The 20,046-nt window shown below is 43.3% G+C and overlaps 1 protein-coding gene across 1 annotated transcript; it reads left to right on the top strand.

Moving 5' to 3' along the window:
• Positions 1 to 18,097: 18,097 nt before the first annotated feature.
• On the top strand, positions 18,098 to 19,006 carry sox3 (SRY-box transcription factor 3; the record flags this gene model as incomplete). The annotated part of the gene is made up of 1 exon (XM_080745844.1): positions 18,098 to 19,006. One exon carries the CDS (start codon positions 18,098 to 18,100, stop codon positions 19,004 to 19,006), a length of 909 nt encoding a protein of 302 aa, XP_080601970.1.
• Positions 19,007 to 20,046: the final 1,040 nt, after the last annotated feature.

Here is a 20,046-nt window from a genome sequence, read left to right as displayed (position 1 = left end):
GAACTAAATATTTTGAGATGGGGGGTCCTTCACATGAAAAGGTTTGAGCATCACTGACATGGAAACATAGGTTTCTTGGCACACATTTTCACGATTTTTCAAAAATAGCAGATCTACAAGCTCGCAGCGCGGCACTGTGAGCTTGTATATCTGCTATTTTTCAATAGTTAACATTCATGGGGGGCCCGCAGTGAATCCTTGTACTCAGGGCCCAGAATTTGGTGTGACACCCCTGGGCAGTGGGGTGGTGGGGTGTGTTTGGGGCGGTAGTGCGAGGGGGCCCTGGCACTCCTGGCAAATTGTTTTAACCCCTATTACAGCGAAGGCACAGAGCTTCTCTTATCTAGGCTGCTGCAGCCACTCATTAATATTCTGTACATATGGCAGTGCTTTCTGTATCATTGTCTATTAATGGGAGGGATAATCGCTCATTCAATTATCAGGCAGTCAGCGAAAGACCAACCCTGCCTGCCGGCCCTGCTTCACACCCGGCAAGCATGGCCAAAAACAGAGATGCGCCGGTGAGAATGTGAGAGCGATAGCAGGGATTACACCATATTAGCTAACTTTAATAAGACAGGCGCCAGAAATTATGTGAGCCAGCAGGGGTCCACCGGAGAACAAGAAACATGCCTGAACCCCGGGGCAATAAAGAATAAGGGCAATGGCTTAAAGCAAAGCCTGTTTCTCTGTTCCACCTCGACACCTATGGTCTCTCACTCATCAATATCATGGCCAATGGTAATGGTTCACACTATGGTTTTGATGTCGTGCCCTGCCTTTGAACAGTAAAGAGAGACTGTTTTTGGCTCTGACCTGTGGCCAGAAATTGCAGTCGTGTGATGGACTCTTAACAGGATTTGCGGTTTGTAGCTTGACCCTGGTCTTGGTGGGCCAAAGGTCTGTGATGTGATCAAGTGCAGTGTTCACCTCCGGGACCCCATCCAAGACCAAGACCCCGTCCCTTTGCTTCTCCTGCTGTGGAGGCCGTGGCCTGGATATGAGGGGTCTCCTGATAATAGGATGACCTTTGACCTATGTGCCCTATGGATGGAGCTTGTTGGTTCAATACACACACTCTGACACACGGACACACACACACACACACACACACACACACACACACACACGCTCTCAGACACACACACACACACACACACACACACACACACACACACACACAAACACACACAGGGGCACAGAACATCGACACATACACACACAAACAGAGTTACAATAAGGTTGTTTAGTTATCCTGCACTCCCAATTTCTTCAGGAGGTGGTCCAGATGATTGGGGGAGTGGGGCGGCTGGCTGCAAAGCAGGGGAGTTTAGGGAGCACAGAGAAGATAGGAGGTGAAATGTTAACAAAATCTCATAAAATCCAGAGTTTGATAAATTTTCGCATTTTTGACTGAACAGAAAGCGGCTGTGGTTGCGGAGAGCCTTTGTTGGAGGTCCCATTTTCTCCGACAGAGCTGCAGGCTCACAGGGTCAGCGAAGTTACGAAAGTAATTAAAGCTTGGTGATTCACTGCCTGCTGCAGAGAAAAGAAAGCAAGCTGTCATTCTGATTTAGAAAAATAAATTACAATTTTAATAATGGTGGAGGATGTGTGCGGGGGAAGGAGGAGGAGAGGGGGGGTAGTAGCAAGAGAAGGACTACAGCCTCAGCGGGTTGGGGGGGACGGTGGAGGGGATGAGCATGTTGGCTGGGAGGAGGGGTCGAGGGGGGTTGCTGGCTGCCTACTTATCAATAGTTGCAATTTTTTTTCCCTTTTTTTTTTTTTGAAACCGCATCGGTAGTACATTGCGAGAGCACAAGTGCCCTTAAAAAAAGAAAACCCCGGAACATTAACATACTGATTTCATGCGCGTGGCAAAGGGCCTGAGCCAATATCAGAGAGGACTCAGCAGTCCTATTGTCTGCTGGGACTCTGGTCCCCTCTGATATGAAAATTCAATTATTTTATAACTAGATCTGGCGCTGCGTTTTGACAGTCGACGGCAGCGCTTTGCCAGCTGCATCAGTGTGGGGGACCACAGCCTCCTGATAGCGAGAGGGAGGCCTTTCAGCCATTGACATGTTTTTGGGGGACAAGATTGCCTAAATTTGTTGCATTTAAGGAATGAAAGTTAATCTAATGCACTGCCATTATCTCACTCAGGTAATTCCAATACCATCCCCGATCTGTGTTTACGCACGTGCATGTACGCCCGCGTACCAGGACACGCGTTCATTCTCCGGCACTTTGAATCTGATGCCTGGGCTGTCTGCGCCTTCCAAACAGGTTATGTATTTATTTATTTTTCAGATGCGCGTATCCTCAGAGGGCTCGAAACTATAGCAAACTAAAGTTGTTTTTCCAAGAGACATCAGCAGTTTCCAGTCAGTGATTCTGTAGGAAAACACACCGGTATGCGGTACTCTGTGTCAATGCATTTCTCCAGAGGAAAGAACACTTTTCAATGTGCTTCAGCGCAAATAGTGACGGCTGCATACATTTTAGTTTGGAGTCAGTGTGACGGAAAACAATTCACTTATTTATTATGCTATATGCCATATGCTGTTATTAGTCATACTGTTGGAAACACAAGACATATTGTGTTGAGTTTGTTGTTTCTTTAGGGCTTTTGTTAAAGACTTATTCTGTGTTTTAATTTCATATGAACACCAGCACATGCACATACCGTATTATTGGTATCTAATTTGATGCCTAAAGCTGGCCAAAGAGTTTATGGGGCACGTCCTTTCATTGCCTCCATGCTTCATTGTCTACGTTCTGAGGGGATCCGCTAAGATTAGGGGACAGGAAACAGCCCCCCGGTATGGCCCTCTCACTCCCAGAGCCCACCGTGGTGTGCTTATTAACCCAAACTGGGATAAGACCTACCTGCCTCTGCTCATTAGGCCGTGTTGGAGTACACGCTCAGCCAGCAGAAGAATGGAACATTAATTAGTATTCTCTGCAGGGGGAACTGCCATTAGCACTTAATTAGCACTAAGAGTACCATTCAGTCTGGTGGTGGTGGTTGTGGTGGTGCGGGGGGCTAGTGTCCAACACAATATGTTCTGTGTCTTCTCCACTGTGTGTCAGGGCAAAAACGCTGAGGAAAGACCTCCTTTTGTGTGTGTGTGTGTGTGTGGGTGTGTGTGTGTGTGTGTGTGTGTGTACGTCTGAAGTGTGCCTGCTCCCCATACGCTCGCCGGCCACGTTTGCTTTGTGCTATTCTATTCCTTATGCACTGTGAGTGTGCTGAACGCTACATCCAATCCCCCGCACCCACCCCCCATGCTCCAGCAGGTAAAAGCTGGCGATAGGCTGTTTCTACCTGCTTGGGAACTTTGTTGGGTGACGAGCCGAAGGATTAGTTGTTTCCCGTTGTTTTAACCAGTGTTGCCAAGTCTGCTTATTTACCACAAATTTTGACATCCGGGAGATAATGGCGAGTCGAGGGTTGCGGTTTTTGGGGTTTGTTATAAAAACCAGGTGGCTTCTTTGGCAAAGCTAACACAAGCCAACCTTTCTTTGATGTATATATACTTTAATTCCCCATTAGGTTAGGGGAGGAGTGTGAATCACATTGACTGACAGAATCGGTCTGGTGTGCGTATAATTATTAAGCCCCTTTCTCAAGTATGTGTGTATTGTAAAATAACCAAAATGTATATATTATATTATTATAGACCTACATAGTAATTATAATTATATAAGCATCTATTTTTTATTTTTTAGAAATATTTCTGGGATTGTTTTCCTTGTATTTTGAGGTGAGATTTGGCTTATTTCTCTTGCAAGGTTTGTCTTGTTTTTGGAGGTCGGTTAGCTTATTTCTCTCACAAGAGTTGGCAACTCTGGTTTTAACTTGGAAGGGTACACACGGGGAAATCTCGCTCTTTCGACAACGGAGAGTCGGCAGGATAGCGCCTCTCCCCACGGAGGTTAGGGTTTGGGTTAGGTTTGGTCGTCGAAAAGATGACATGTAGAAACAGCGACACGCTCACGGTACACACCACCACATCTCCACCCTCGTATTAGTGTGGTTGCCCACTGTAGTCCTGGGGAAACTTTATTTTTTCCTGATAAACCTTATTCTAGATAAACTTTATTTGTGAATGACAAATCCATTGAGTTCAATGGGGGAGTGCTGCTAACTCGAGGATTGGTCTAGCTTCACATGACAGTTAGCTTGCTGCAGAATATAGTCACGGCAACCACACTTGCAATTTCCAATTGCATCTTTCTAGTCTCATACGAAATGTGATTCTGCTGTGCTGCCCTCTCACTACTGCTGACCGCCATGACGGCCAAGCAATGCGTTCACATCAGTCTGCACTCGGCACAGCTTGGACTAGTGGTCGAGCGTGAGTTGTTTGTGTGTGGGGGGCAGTGTGGAGGAGGGAGAGGTCAACTCTTGTAGTTCAGTCGCAGGAAAGCTCCTTTGATCTGCCTCTTAGGCGTTCTGGAACCTTTTCTCTGTGTACATGTCCTGCACCATCACAGCCTACGAGGACAGAGGAGAGTGTTGACCCAGCTTATGCCCCCCCCCCTCTTCCCCCTCCCCCAGGTCCCGCTGGCCCTCTCTTTCACTCTCGACTCCCCCTTTAGCGACCAGCCTGCCTCTGGAGCTTCAGGGCGGACGGACGGCGGTACCTTTCACTTCCCGAAATCTGAGAGGCGGAGAGCTGTCATTTGCCAATTTGGCCTGAATGGGGAGGACAGTGGATTGAATGTCGTTTTCCCACCAGGCTTCGCCATTTGGACCAGCAGGGGAGGGTGGGGACTGCAGGGGGGGTGGGGGGGTGGGTGTAATGCTAGAGTAAAATTAGCGCTTTGATGGCAGCTAATACTGTGTGATGGGTGGCACTGACGCAGATTTCCAGTAAAGACGCCACAGGTCCCCTGTTCAGTCTCTTTCTCTCTCTCCCCCTCTCTCTCGCTCTCTCTCCCTCTCTCTGTCTCCCAGCAGAGCGCTGACACACCTATGAGATTATACGGGCCTGGCCTCCTCTCTCTCTAAGCTGTAATTTCTCCCAGATCAATGTAATTATACATCTCCAACTTGGCCTCCCCGTGTCAATGGGCCAGACCAGGTCCCGTTTCCCTCTGCTTAGAAAGTCCCCTTCACAGTGGCGTCTGTTCAGAAAAACGTAAGGTATGGCAACATGACTGGTGTCTTGCACGTGCGCGAAGGCGCGTGTGCAAGACACCAGTCATGTTGCCATACCTTAGCAACAGGCATGATACATTTATTTTAAGAAGTACATTTTATTTTTTTCCCCAAAAATTTCTATGGTTTCTTGGGCTGGATATGGCAGTCTGGAAGAGTTGTTCAAGTGCAGCTAAACTTGACACAATATAGTAAACGTGCCACAATTAACAATAATGAATTGCACCTGTGCAGCTGACCTGCGGAACCTGGGAATATAGCCTACTATTCTATCAAGATAGGGAGAATAAAAGTGTGGAGAATATAATTATAATACCTTGTTAAATTTTGCATTTGTAGTTATTTTACTGTAATTTAACAACATAACCAGCACAGATAGACAATGAGACATTCATGGATTTGTATTTTAAAGTAACTTGTATTTTCCCCCCTGGACCCAGGGTATGGCAGCTGCATATACCCCTGCCATACCCAATTGACGCCCCTGCCCCTTCACACACACAGGCATGCACACACATACACATGCACCCGGATCAGGCTCTGGGAAAGGGAAGACACTGACAGAACAAAAACTCACAATGTTCCCTCTCATATTCCAGGGCCAGGTGACACACGGAACAGGCACAGATTTGGTTACACATGAAGTCCTCTGCTTGACATCAGTTTATCGCTCCCTGGTTTGGGCTGTGAGAAAGTAGCATAATAAAACCACAAGCCAGTGCAAGGACAAATAGGTATCAGTGTTGTTTACGGTAATGTCATTCATTATGCAAGATACCGTAGTTGTGGTTTGTAGGAATCACTGTGCTGTTGTTGTGTGATAGGGTTTAGAAGTTGCAGGCGATATAATGCTCAGTAAAATGAACACATTCTATCGCTGTGTGTTAGGGCATTAACGAAAAAGTCGACAAGTCGACTCAGTCGACTTCATTACACAAGTCGATTCCCACCAGAGAAAGTCGAAAGTCGAAGTTGAAAAAAAAAAAAAAATCTATTGTGAAAATAGCAGATCTACATGCTCACGTTGCGAGGCGTTGTGAGCATGTAGATCTGCCATTTTCACAATTTCTGCCTCTATATTTGACAATTTGGCCAATGTTTAGGGGTATTAAAAAGTCCTTAAATTGGCACGTTAGAAATGTGCAGATACCCTCTATACACTTAAACTTTATGTTGGTTTGTTTACAGTTGAGTGAGAAAACAATGTTTCACAATAATTAATCATCTGGTGACCCCCCAAAATAATTGGGGGGTCGTTTGTGATGTGATGACGTCATCAAAGTCGACTTCAACTCAACTTTTTACTGAGTCGAGTCGACTTGCAAAGATTACAAGTCGATGATGCCCTACTGGGAAGGAAGGAACCCTCTGCTTTCTTTTTTTCTCGTCCTTTTTTTACAGGCCACATTAATCACAGAGGACTAGACCTCTCTGCTCGCACCAAGATGACACGAGGACACACGAAATACAACACTGGAACCTGCCTCAGGGCTACCAGGCGCATCATGCACGTACACACACACGCACACACACGCAGTTTTGATGCACGACTCGAGCGGTGCTCTGACAGATGGACGGTTAAAGGCTTCTTAAATGTCCATATCAATCTGCACGGTTGTCACCGTGACAATGACGGAAACGGAACACCACCAGGCAGTATCGTCATCATCTACCCAACATCAGAGATAGATGGCTCTCAGTGCAGCACATTCCTGTGGACATTAGCCCTGCCTCTGCACAAATAGCAGAGGGTAGTTTACACTATCCTCGTAACTGGCTGTAATGATAAACACTATTTGAATGTGGTTTGTTTGTGTACATAGCACTTTTTAGCGTTGTGTGTCTAATATAACACTGATAGCATTTGTACCAGGGCTTAGAATGACTACCATGTTTGGTGTAAAATTCTGAAATACAATATCCTGTTTTTAAAAAATGGATCTGATTGCATTGATTTCTTTTGTTCTGGCTTCTCCATGGTAATGCAGATCTGCTTGTGACCATGCTAGATGATTGTCCTCTTCCTGCCACACAGGAGCCATTGTGTTCTGCTCTCCCAATGGGAAATGTTTTGTTTTTTGAGCTCTTTTCACACCAGCTCTCCCTTTTCTTTTTTCTGCACAGCGACCCTCTCTCCTCTCGCAGCCCCGCGCGGCAAAGCCCTTTCAAAACGGGAAGCTCCAGGTCAGTTTCCCTTGCCAAGTTTTGCGGCCTGCCATGTTGTCTATTCTGCTCAGCTATTTAAAAAATGTTGAATATCAACAATGGCTTTCACTGGTGCATTGTCAACTTTTGTATGAAGCAATCTTGGCTGAATGAGATGGGTCCCAGTGCAGGGAGAGCTTGGCTGCAGTGTGCGCTGTACCACACCGGTGCCTGCCTGCCCAGCTCTTTCTCTCTCTCTTTCTCTTGCTTTAGATTTGTGTGCTTGCACTGGGAGAGTCACCGTGGCGCGCGGTGGTGCTCCTGTCTAAAGCAGTCATAGCTGGGCTCTGGGGTTAGGGCTGTGGGATGCTGTACGTGGGTCTATTTCCCTCTACCTCCGCATGGCCCGGTGACAGCCAGCAGCTGAAGGCGTGTCTGTGAGCCTGTCAGGGGGATCGGAGAGCAGCAGCAGCCCCGGGGGCCAGTCTGAGCTGGGTGAGTGTCCTCAATTTTGTGCCCAGAGCGGGGAGGAGGCGAGTGGGTTTGAGTAGGAGGAGAGGGGGAGGGTGGTGTTCAGGGAAATGGTGTTTTGTGCTGGTAGAGTTCTGCCTGCTCCTTCAGCTCAATTTGGTCACGGTAAAAGGTTTAATGAGAGATTTAGAAATGTTTCTAATTTCTCAGTGTGCTAATACCTTATCTGTACATGCAAATTTGTCTAAAAAATATATATTGTGTGGCACATTTGAGGAGTTGGATCATGTTTGTGCAGGTACTTCCAAGAACTCTTTGGCCTGCAACTCTACTCCTGTTCAAAGAATGTAGGCAAACCAGAGTAATCGAAGTTTGATTATTAACTGAAAAAGAGAAAAAGACTCTCTCTTCCCCCATTGCACGAAAAAAATTATAAATCAAAGTAATGAGCATGAAAAGCGCTAGGGATCTTGACAGTCAGGACACAGGATACATTTTTATTCGCGTTATTTGAATACAATCTGTTTTGGCACAGCATGCCAAAGCCCATTTAGGAGTCGAATGTGTTTGCTGTGAAATTCCATACGGTGTGAGACGGTTTCCCTGATGTTCCATACGGACACTGGATGTGTCCGTGACTTCACGCAGCTGTGCATCATGTTTGCACAAGCACATGTGCCTGTGTTTGTGTAAGTGAGTGAGAGAACAAGGATTGAAAGAGAAAGATGAAAGGAAGAATGAGAGCTTGCTTCCAGATAGTCGAGGCTTAGTCTCATTGTCCTGCTGTCAGAGAGGAGTGCTGCGAGGCTGGGAGAAATCTCCAGAAAGCAGCGGCAACATCTTGTATATCCCATTGACATATCAGTCTATGAAGCATTGAGCTGTCCCCTATGCAGTCTTTACTCTTGGTGTGTGTGCGTGCGTTCCTTTGCAAGTGCCGTGGCATGTGTGACTGTGAACATCTGTGTGTGTACCTTCCCATTTCTGGTCAGTCGCCCGAAATTCACAATTAGGTGTCATCCCTACATGTCCCTTGATTTGCTGTTTTAATTAAAGGTGTATTTTATACAACCAGGCCATACACAGCACAGAGTAATGTTGAAGCAGTTAAACTGACAATCTAACATATTTTGAGAGAATACATCCCGAGATACCTTACACGTGCAGCTTTTGTTGTGGGTAAGGAATGTAAAATCAATTATTTGAAATCATAAGCCAATACTGACTGCAGCTGCAGCTTCCCTCATGATGACACATTCCACAATGATTTTTTTTTTTTACATTGGGACAGTATTTTCCAAGGTTGTGGGTACATTTTCAGAATTTCAGAATGATGAGCTGTATGGAACTTTCTTTTATTTTTATTATTGAGTAGTGTCACTGAATATGAAAAAGAATCAATAAAAAAAATCCATTCAATGTAAACATTGCCAAATAAGACGATTTATGATCTATTCAACATGTACGATTTTGTCAAACATGTGTAAAAAAAACATTGATGAAAGCAATTAGGACAACACTTTGTAATTACAGACCCAAACTAGTGAAAACATTAGCTATGTGCTATTTTCACTACTTATAAAACATTTGTTTTCTAATTTATGACATTTCTTAGATTTGAAAAAGAAAATATTTTTAGATTTTTTTTTACAAAATGGGTCCTGACCCTCTCCGGGAACCAGTGGACTAGACTAGAGTATGAGACTCTAGAGTATGAGACTCACTAAACAGGGATTAGATGTAGTGTTTGGGAACCAGTGGACTAGACTAGAGTATGAGACTCTAGAGTATGAGACTCACTAAACAGGGATTAGATGTGTTACTACCAAAGAGGGTCTTCATGGCATAGTCCTCTGTCTCACCTCTCTGACTGCGCTCACCCCCTTTACTCCATGCAGGCAAGGTGACCACACTCTTCTCAGGCCAGCCTATCCATTATCTTGTCAACACAGCCAGTTTCACACCTTAGTTTGCTCGGTGCCCAGAACAGTGGCTGTAATGAAATCAGCTGTAATCACCACGCTCATCTCGTCATGCTCAAGGTAATTAATATATTTGGAGGGCGATGGCTAACTCTTAATTAAATTATGCCTGGTTTAATGAGACCTTGACTGCGACAAAATTTATGACCACTATCTCCTTTATCAAGTACTCGGCACGCAACACAGATTTGTCATTTTCACCCAAATCACAGCCAGATTATGCAGAATGGTATGCATGATTAATATATCAATTTATACTTGTTTGTTTCTCTTTTTTTTAAGATTTCATAAATTACCTTTTTGTAATTACTTAACCCTGCTTGGGGTTCTTTAAAAAGCCACAATTTCTGCAATTAATGCACAAAGTATTTTCCATTACATATTCATTTTGGGGAGAATACAGATAACAACTTGGTGGCATTAATCATATTACAAAATTGGGTGTATTTAATTAATTAAAGCTACACTCTGCAAATTAATTGCATTTTCCCACAATATTATCTTAGACTAATGAAGGCGTGACAAAGAGAATGTTTCATTTTTTAAAAGGGCCAGATTAGTGGGATCTCAATTATGGCTAAAACAAAAGAGTGCTGCGTGCTGGGGCACGGCGCAAAGCAAAAAGTGACGATTCAGCACTTTCTTCCAAACAAAAAAAGGAGAAAGTTTCCATTGTTTTGGGGAAACTGTAGAACATGGCAATGATTCAAAAGATACATGAGAAATAATGAGGGATGTAATTAGCCTGGCAGGCAATAACGCTATTTAAAATGATCATCGTATAGAGGTGGTTGATAATCTGGCAGCTTTTCTAAACAGCAAGGCATCTGCTGATACCCACAGTGTCATACGTAACTGCCGGAGCCATATAGTGTAGGTTTAGGCCAACATGAATTTACAGTAGTCTTTTTGTACAGTATTTGGTGTTGTACGGTAATGCACTTCGTAATTACTGGTACAGCAGGTACACAAGTTCTTATGCAGCACATTTGGCAATGGGATAGATAACACATTTTGTCATCAGATAATAATTGCACAGATTAAGGCAGTGGTTCTCACGCATTTTCATGTCAAGGAGCCCAAATGCATTATATATTTGGCCATGGACCACCGCTTCGAAAATATTTTGCGCTAGGGACCCCCATAAGAGAAGATTTGTTCACAAGTTCACAATGCATTGCGATGTGTGACATGTGATATACATGGTATTTTCGAATAGGAAAAGGCTCAAATGTTTCAACTATTCCTCATTTTGCTGGGGACCCCCTGGAAAACCCTTCAAGAACACCTCGGGGTCCCTGGACCCCACTTTAAGGACCAGTGGATCAGAGGTTCTATTCACGGGAGCATTAGTTGAAGTTCTGGCAGCAGACTTTGCTCCTGAGGAAGCACAGAGGTGAACATGTTACATCCTCATTCTGAGACAAAGTACAGCTTAATCCAGCCTAAACCCAGTGGCTCAGAAGCAAAACCATATTTATAGAAATTTTCTGCTTAATTAAAACTGAATTGAAATTAGCTTTAAATGGATATGGGTTTATAATTCAGAGTAATTTAGTATTTTTTTCTTTTCATTTAACGCATCATATACCAAATGCGTTCATATGAATGTTTCCCACAATCTTCCAAGTAAAAAGTAAAGAGTGATTGTCCATGGAATGAGTCCAGGCAGCTAATAATCATTGTATATTCATTTGAAAATGCTTCCTCCACTGTCCTCGCGTGTGACATAATTTTCATTTAGCTTTGAGCTTCATTGGTCAATAATCCAATGAGGATGCATGTGTCAATTAAGGAACTGCCAAGGGTCACTGGCTATATGAATTCTAACAGGGTACTTCTACACTTGATTATGCTGAGTGTCATAGTAAAAGCTATTAATTCTCTGTGTGCTTTTGTCTGATGTATATTGTATGTGCGCACAAGTGTGTTCACGTGTGTGCATGCATTTGTGCGTGCGTGCATGCACTCAGCCATTAGTAGCCTACTTATAGAATATAGATTTGTTTACAATATGCACCCATCTAAAGAGATAATCCAGAGGGGGGGTCTACTCTATACACTGTAGGTGGTGAAGCACAAACCATTCCCGGGGGCTAAGTGAGATGGAGAAGAGAGTGTTGGGTGGTCATGCCTTGTCTGCTCATGACGGTGGCGGGTTAAAGAGATTACACTGGGGTCTGTGTCAGCAGCCTTGGCCCGGCCCTGCTCACACAGGAACATAATGAGGAAGGACATGCTTGGTCTACCGGGGAAAAAAGAGGCCGATGTTCGAGGCATTCCTCGCTGACAGCTACAGGATGGCAAATGGCATTTTGCACGTTGTCTTATACCTCATCCATCCATAGCTCAACTAAAAGATGGTTGCATTCCACAGGGTTAAACGAGGTGGCGCAGTGAGCTGCGGACACAACACTTGTGGAGCTTGCAACTCCATCATCACAATGAAAACACAAAACTACCCCGCTAGAGAGGCAAGAATGCAGCGCCTCTCCATTTGCTCCGAGTCTTCCTGACAGACACGTAACACTCCACTAAAGCTCTCCTGGACCCTGGAGAAAGCAGAGAAATTAAGACTCTGTCCTCTGAGTGTGTGTTTTTGCTTCCTTTTAAGGTTTGAGTGACAGTCCCTTCACCTAATGGCTGAAATGAACAGCTCTCCGTATACCTCGGACAGGCCCTTAAGGAGGAGGTGATGTGCTCTGTTGCAGCCCTGCAGCAGCAGGTGAGTCAAATAATCTGCTTCTTCCATTTCCTGTTTCTGCCATGATTTGTTAGGCCAAGCTTAAGGCTGCCCACAATGGTGTGAAAAAGAAAGAACAAAAACCTGTAGGAAGAAAGTGTTGACCCCGCATGTGCAAGTTATCTGAGAGCAAACACCCTCCCCGTTAAGCATTCTTTTAGGTGCACATGTACAGTGTTTTGGCCATGCAACAGTCTCTTCTGCACCCACTCTTACATGATCTGTGGAGGTGGGGGAGAGAACACCCATCAGAACATAAAACCAATTGCTTGTCAAGGTTTTGTCGAGGTTTAGAGACGATTCCTTTCAGTTCAACTTCTATTTTCTACATTGAATAATGACAACACTGTGACATAGAAAACCATGCACCATGAAATAAAAGGTGTGGATCCTGTTTCACAGTTACAACAATAATAATTAAATAAGTAAACTTTCTGCACTTTGCAATGTCAACTAGTGACCATTTTGTTTACATTATAGGCCTACAATATATTAAAGTTTTATTTTATTTATGCAAAAAAACAAAACAAAAAAAAGTAGAATTTAATAACAATAATAAAAATTGACTACTATTCCATCATGTTCTTTTCAAAGCACACCTAGCATTAAAACATAGTCAATCTCGTGATTGTAATGATCAGAATTTCAATTCTGGCTAAGTACATGTCATATAATTGATACCTGTTGCCATATGAAGAATGAACCAGTATCCACAACAACAGACTGAAGATGTTGATGATGATTGGACCAGACATAATTCCCCACAAGCAGTAATGAATCTTCATTACAGACATTAAGCATATTAACCTATTTTGTTCAATTTAATGTCAACGTTTATGGTTCAAATAAGACAAATTAACACCAATAACACTGTTTTATGACTGTAAAATGCAGCTGTGCGGTGATAGCACCTCCTTTAAATGACCCGTGAATATTATTTTACCTGTGTTGAACTGGGGAGGGGGGGTCGCAGCCATTCAGACGCATACAATAGGAACAGTAGACCGTGCGTAAATTGCATCTTCATTTGCATTCCTGGTCCAAAAATCATGCAAATCTTAATGAGACAGTCTCTATTGTGGCTGTAATTGAAAACCCATTCTTTGTTAATTACTGTTTCTCAAAGGCCTTGTCCGCAGTCACTGAGCTGAAACAAAAAAGTTATTGATTCTAGAGGTCGTGGGGTTTAAATGGACTTATAAAGTAATGTTTTATATGGTTGGGTTGAGGATCCATAGGCATGTCCCTTTTGCAGGACGTTGGTTTAAATACATTAGTACACTAGTTATTACTATGCTATAACTTGTTGCATTTCAAGCTCATGTGGTTGACACAGTATCTGTCTTCTAATAGAGCTCTGTGAGATGTTATATATTAATAAAGGATGTTAAGGTTTTCCAACGTGTCCTGAAGCTCATTGTTAACACATTGTTGGTCATGAATTCAAACTCTCTGACCAGCTCCATTCACCACTGGGCCTTGCATATACGGCCATTGTGCAGATTAGCTGCATTACTTTCAAAGGTGGGATTAATGCACTTTTGTGTCGATTAGTCAAGTATAGAAGTTATTTAAATTCTCCTATAAAAGCCCTGTCAAATAAACGTTGTTTGCAGAGGGCCATTGCGTGCTATATCTCTCTAATAATATACATAACAACCATTTTTATTTTTATTTTTATTTTCCAGTAAATTACATTTTTGGTTAGGCTATAAAGCTCTATAGTTGTATTATTAAACATTTGTAATTCCTATATGCAATTTTTATTTCAGAAACCCCTTAAATGTATTATTATTATTACACTTATTTTTATTATTATACATTATTACAAAAAATACCGGTAAATCATTAAAATAAACGATTGGACCGTCCGACCGACACATAGCCTGCATATCAGACAATTGAATTCATTTCGCACATTTCCCCCCATATTCAACAGTGCCGTGGCGCTGCGTGGGCCTGGCTGAGAGCAGAGTCCCCCTTGCCTTGGGCTATGTGGAGCTCGCTGAGGCCGGCGGCACGGCAGTCTTTGCTGGTGGTCCCCGTTCGTTAATTAGGAAATTAGCCCGCACAGAGGCCCTCATTACCAAAGCCTGGGTTACCCCTAGTTTTCCCTTTCCCGCTACTGGTCAATTTCCATAAGGAGATTACAAGCGGATCAGTATTTAGATCTGCCCAGATAAACAAATAACTGGTCTCCGAGAATCAGATGACTGCTAATTGGACGTCAGCCTGTGGCCCCTTGCACTGTTTAGAACGCCCCATTGAGCATGAAAATGAAATTCATGAAATGATGTCTCCTTTCGACTGATTAGAAAGGGCTACGCCTGAAAGACTATGCTAAACCTATATTTTTCTCTCTTTAAGATATGAGCGACAATGATGACTTCATTCAGCTGTTTGCTAACACTGCGGTGTTGGCTGCATACGCCTGCATTCATTTAGAGATGTTTTAATTTTGGGTTGTTTAGCTTTGGCTATACTTTCCCACAATTCGATAAAATACATTTTGAATATTTCTGGTCCAATAAATATGATATTAAATTGTATTATTTATTATGTAGCCTGCTTGACATATAGCATGGTTCTCAAACTTTTTCACGTCAAAGACCCCCAAATTGACACGTATTAACCCGTGAACCCCCTTTTGAAAATGTATACAAGGGAACCATTTTAATTTCAAGAAGTTAGTTTGACATGCATTATGTTATGGACCTCCATTTAATGGCATTCTATCTCTGAGACCCCAATTTATGTTGTAAAATCAATGTTAATTTAGAGAGAGTACATTTGTACACTGAGTACATACCTTAAAGGGTCCATTTGGTTTAGCTGGGGACCCCCTGGAACTCCCGCAAGGACCCCTGGGGGTCCCCGGACCCCACTTTGAGAACCAGTGGCCTTTAGGCCTATAATGTGCTATACGCCGCGGCCGAACTGAGTTTTGTTTGCATGCTTTTAGTTTTAGGCCTATTATTCCTTAAATGTGTTCGAACGATAGTGTGAAATGTGAATGTTAATACGCGGGCAATAAAAATGCGTTTCGGTGAGCAAAGGTGACAATCTCCACGGCTCATGTAAATCGAGGGGTGTTGAATGTGTTAATGGGCCCTTTCTCGATGAGCGAAGAACGATTAGCAGGTGTGAAGTATCGCCCCGGGACTGGGACAGGACAGGGGACCTGCTTAAAGTTTCCACACCACAAAACAAATAGCCGTGCGTTTCGGCTTTGTGAAGGTGCTGCATGTATAATGAAGGGCAATTCAGTCACTGTAGGCAAAATAATTCTAGTTTCATTTTAGTTTAGGGATTGCGCGTTTCAGACATGGGTATCTGTTCGTTTTGACCTATTATAACAGTGGTTCCCAAACTTTTAAGCTCATGACCCGAAAAAGCGAGATGTTTGCTTGGGCCCCGAACAGTGAAAATAGATCTGCGAGCTCACAAGCATTGTGAGCTTGTAGATTGGCTATTTTCACTTCTTCGTATTTATATATATTTATATATTTGTTATTGGTGGAATGTATTAAATGTGTCTTGCATATTTCAAAATGTATAGCTACAAATATATATATAGACTATATATATATTTATAAATATAAAAATCTTTTAAAAAGAAATTGTCCGTGAACCACAAATGGGTCCCGAGACTCCCAACCCACTGTTTGGGAAACAGTGTCTCATAAAATTCTGAATGAAACTATATTTCTTTTATTTTTTTCCCCCACCTTTCAATGTATTTAATTTCCCAGTGGACATGTTTAAAACCTGTCCCCTCCACAAGAGGTCGTTGATGTATTATTTTAGGCTACTTTGTCTTCGCTGTTCAGCAGCACCGTGGAAGCTGCGCTCTGAGAAGTTCTGAAAAGAGAGAAAGAAGCCCGTGAAAAGATGTTTGTGCCGCAAGTTTTAAAAGAAATGGTGGAAATTGTATCCATCTTCTACCCAGTTGTAACAGCATTTAACTTGGATGACAATTAAGGCTTATAGATAGCCCAGTGCGTTGGCTTCTGTCAAAAGTAGTACTACTTGATTTAGAACAGGCTACAAACCACAAATCACCATTTAGGAGAAACCGAGTTGACAACCACCCGTTTCGCTGCTTAGAGACATTTATTTAGATACTGAGGCAGAGGATGCTAAATAAATAAAATAAATGGCCTTGGTCACAACATTTGGATGTGGTAGCCGTAAGAACCGTTGTAGGCTATGCTTTTGGAAACTATATTAACAATAATGTCTTTAAATGTAGGCTATGTCTTACAGACGTACACTGATTGATTGATTGATTGATTGATTGATTGATTGATTGATTGATTGAAGACTTTATTAGAAGACTTTTAAGGAAAAGGTACAGTTTAATGACAGTACAGTTCGCTGGTACACGGTCAACTAAAAGGAGATCCTAGTAAGCTTTTCGGCTTATTTACACAGGAAACCTTTATGTATTATCGTTTATAGATATAGCGGTAGGCCAATATATTTTAACAAACATGTTTTATTATCATTGGTGTGTTATGTGCGTCATTTTGGATCCTATATAGATTCTTCTGATTAGGCCTATATTCAATTGAATTCATTAATTGAATAAATAAAAATCCAATCAAAGCCTATAGTAGGCTATTGCCGCCGAAAATCATTAGCCTAGTTGTCCGCTCCTTATTCGTTTACTTTGATCGTGCACTTAGACATCTGCTCTATTCTAACGCCGGGTTGTAAATCCATCACGTTTTATTATTCCTCATTTTGTTGGATGTAGTGTAAAACTGTGATGGTGGGCTTTTAAAACTTCACCTCTGTTTCCTCTCATAAAACTCTTCCCAAAACACTGTCGCTGTCCAACTCCATTTAGAGTCTAAACGAATAGCCAAACTAGTGAAAACAGCAGATCTACATGCTCACAACGCGTTACTTCTATTTTAGGCAATGTTTTTTGAAAATGTTTTGAAATAATAATAATTAAAAACAAAATGTCGGAAACAAAAATGAAGGGACCCATAAAAATGTGTCCGCGACCCACAAATGGGTCCCGACCCAGTGCTTGGGAACCACGGAGCTCAGTAAAAAAATAAATACAAAAAATAAATCCTTAGAGTAAATTTAACTCAGAGGGTGTTATACGTTTATACGAATGCGAACCACAATGGACCCGATTGGTTCCATATTCGAACCCCCTCGGAGTTGGAGTTTACATGTGTGGGAGTGGGAGCCGGGCGCTGATTGGTCGGGGGCGGGCCATTGTCACGCTGTCAGTCCAAATCACATGGCAGCGAACACTATTAACAGATGAGGCTGGGAGACAAGTTTGCAGAGTTCTGTTTCACAGCCGTGGGGGACAGTCACAGTCACAGCTCCACAGCACAGCTCAACCACACGCACCTGCCTGCACGACAACAGCCAGACCAGCGCGCTATTGGCCAACTTTTTGGCACAACTTTTTCCTCCTCTTTTGGGAAATCAGTCAGTATCTCTACTACTACCTCTTTGTAGTGTTTTTCGGGATTTAGTTTTCAAAGTTTTTGTTTAGTTTTTTGGTTTCTTTCTTTTTATATATATGCGCGAGTGAAAAAAAAGCCGCCCGCGAGAATGTATAGCATGATGGAAACCGAGATCAAGACCCCGCTGCCGCAGTCCAACTCGGGGTCAGCGCCGGGCTCCAAGAACAGCAGCGCCAACGACCAGGACCGCGTCAAGCGGCCCATGAACGCCTTCATGGTGTGGTCCCGCGGCCAGCGCCGGAAGATGGCCCAGGAGAACCCCAAGATGCACAACTCTGAGATCAGCAAGCGGCTGGGCGCCGACTGGAAGCTGCTGACCGACGCCGAGAAGAGGCCGTTCATCGATGAGGCCAAGCGGCTGCGCGCCATGCACATGAAGGAGCACCCGGATTACAAATACCGTCCCCGCAGGAAGACCAAGACCTTGCTCAAGAAAGACAAGTATTCTTTGCCCGGGGGGCTGCTGGCGCCCGGCGCCAACCCCGTCAACAACGCCGTGTCGGTGGGCCAGAGGATGGACAGCTACGCGCACATGAACGGCTGGACGAACAGTGCTTACTCCCTCATGCAGGACCAGCTGGCCTACCCGCAGCACCACGGCATGAACAGCCCGCAGATCCAGCAGATGCACCGCTACGAGATGGCGGGGCTCCAGTACCCCATGATGTCCTCCGCGCAGACCTACATGAACGCCGCGTCCACGTACAGCATGTCCCCGGCGGCGTACACGCAGCAGAGCTCCGGCGCCATGGGCCTGAGCTCCATGGCGTCCGTGTGCAAGACGGAGCCCAGCTCGCCGCCGCCGGCGATCACGTCCCACTCTCAGCGGGCGTGCTTGGGGGACCTCCGGGACATGATCAGCATGTACCTGCCGCCCGGCGGGGACCAGTCGGAGCACGCCTCCCTGCAGGGCAGCCGGTTACACAGCGTCCACCCGCACTATCAGAGCGCAGGGTCCGGCCACGTCAATGGAACGCTACCCCTGACTCACATTTGACAAGTTACAAAAACTTAAATGAACTTTAAAAAAAGACTTTAAAAAAGAAAAAAAGAAAAGAAAAAAAATCTTAAGTACTTCGGATACTTGAACTTTTTTTTGGTTGCTATAAAGAGTCGACGTTCGGTAGTTTTGTTTAAAAACTGAATTTTATTTTGATCTCAATCAGTTGTCCATTTTAAAGCATTTATATCATGGACTGAAACTGAACGTTGTGCCCGTCAGAGTAAATTGCATTGCAAAGAGGCTTTTTATCACGAGTATACGCAATCAAACTTCTGTAGAAGAATTGGACTTCTATATTATAAATAATGCCATATTTTCTCTATATGAAAAAAAGGGCATGTGGCCTCGTGAAGAGGCTTGTATTTCAGAAAAAGCTGGATGGAGAGTTGGTTCATAAATGTTTACACTTAATTTGTAGAATGTCAGTTGTTGCGGCTGTGTCCAAATTTTGTAGTTTCTTCTTTTTTTTTCTCCTCTCACGACCCATCATGGTTTAACGTATGGTTAGGACCGGCGCGGGTCGCAATTTTTATTTATAGTATTTTTTATTTTATTTTTTAGCTTGTGAGCCCTCTTGTTTGTCACGTGAAAATGTTTCCATTTTTTGTTTTGTAATGTTTTCTGTTCTGTGATGGTTTTTTGACAGTGTCACGTTTACTCATATCATGGACGAAAAGGTTTATTTAACTGACGTTTCTACTTATTTTGAGACCATCCTCTATTCTTAAATGATGAAATAAATTTGTAAAAAATGATTATTGACTCTGTTTTTTATTATTATTTGTATGCATTTGGAGACCTCGAAATTGAAAATGTCCTACGGTGTTCGCTAGGCCTTTTAGTGCAGCTTGATTGGTCAAATCAAAGTAGGCCTCCTATGAATGAAGAGAGCGTTCAATTGAAAAGCAAAGTGATTATGGGCAATATGTCAAACTTATGTGAAGGAGAATCTGAACACAGAATGAATGCTAATAACCCAACATTTTCGTTTCATAACTTAGTGTGGGGATTGTCCAAACATTTGAATACAGGCC

This window comes from Nannobrachium achirus, assembly GCF_963921795.1.
Source record: "Nannobrachium achirus genome assembly, chromosome: 17".
NCBI lineage: Eukaryota > Metazoa > Chordata > Actinopteri > Myctophiformes > Myctophidae > Nannobrachium > Nannobrachium achirus.
Note: the sequence above shows the minus strand (reverse complement) of the source record. Positions and strands in the feature narration are given on the sequence as shown.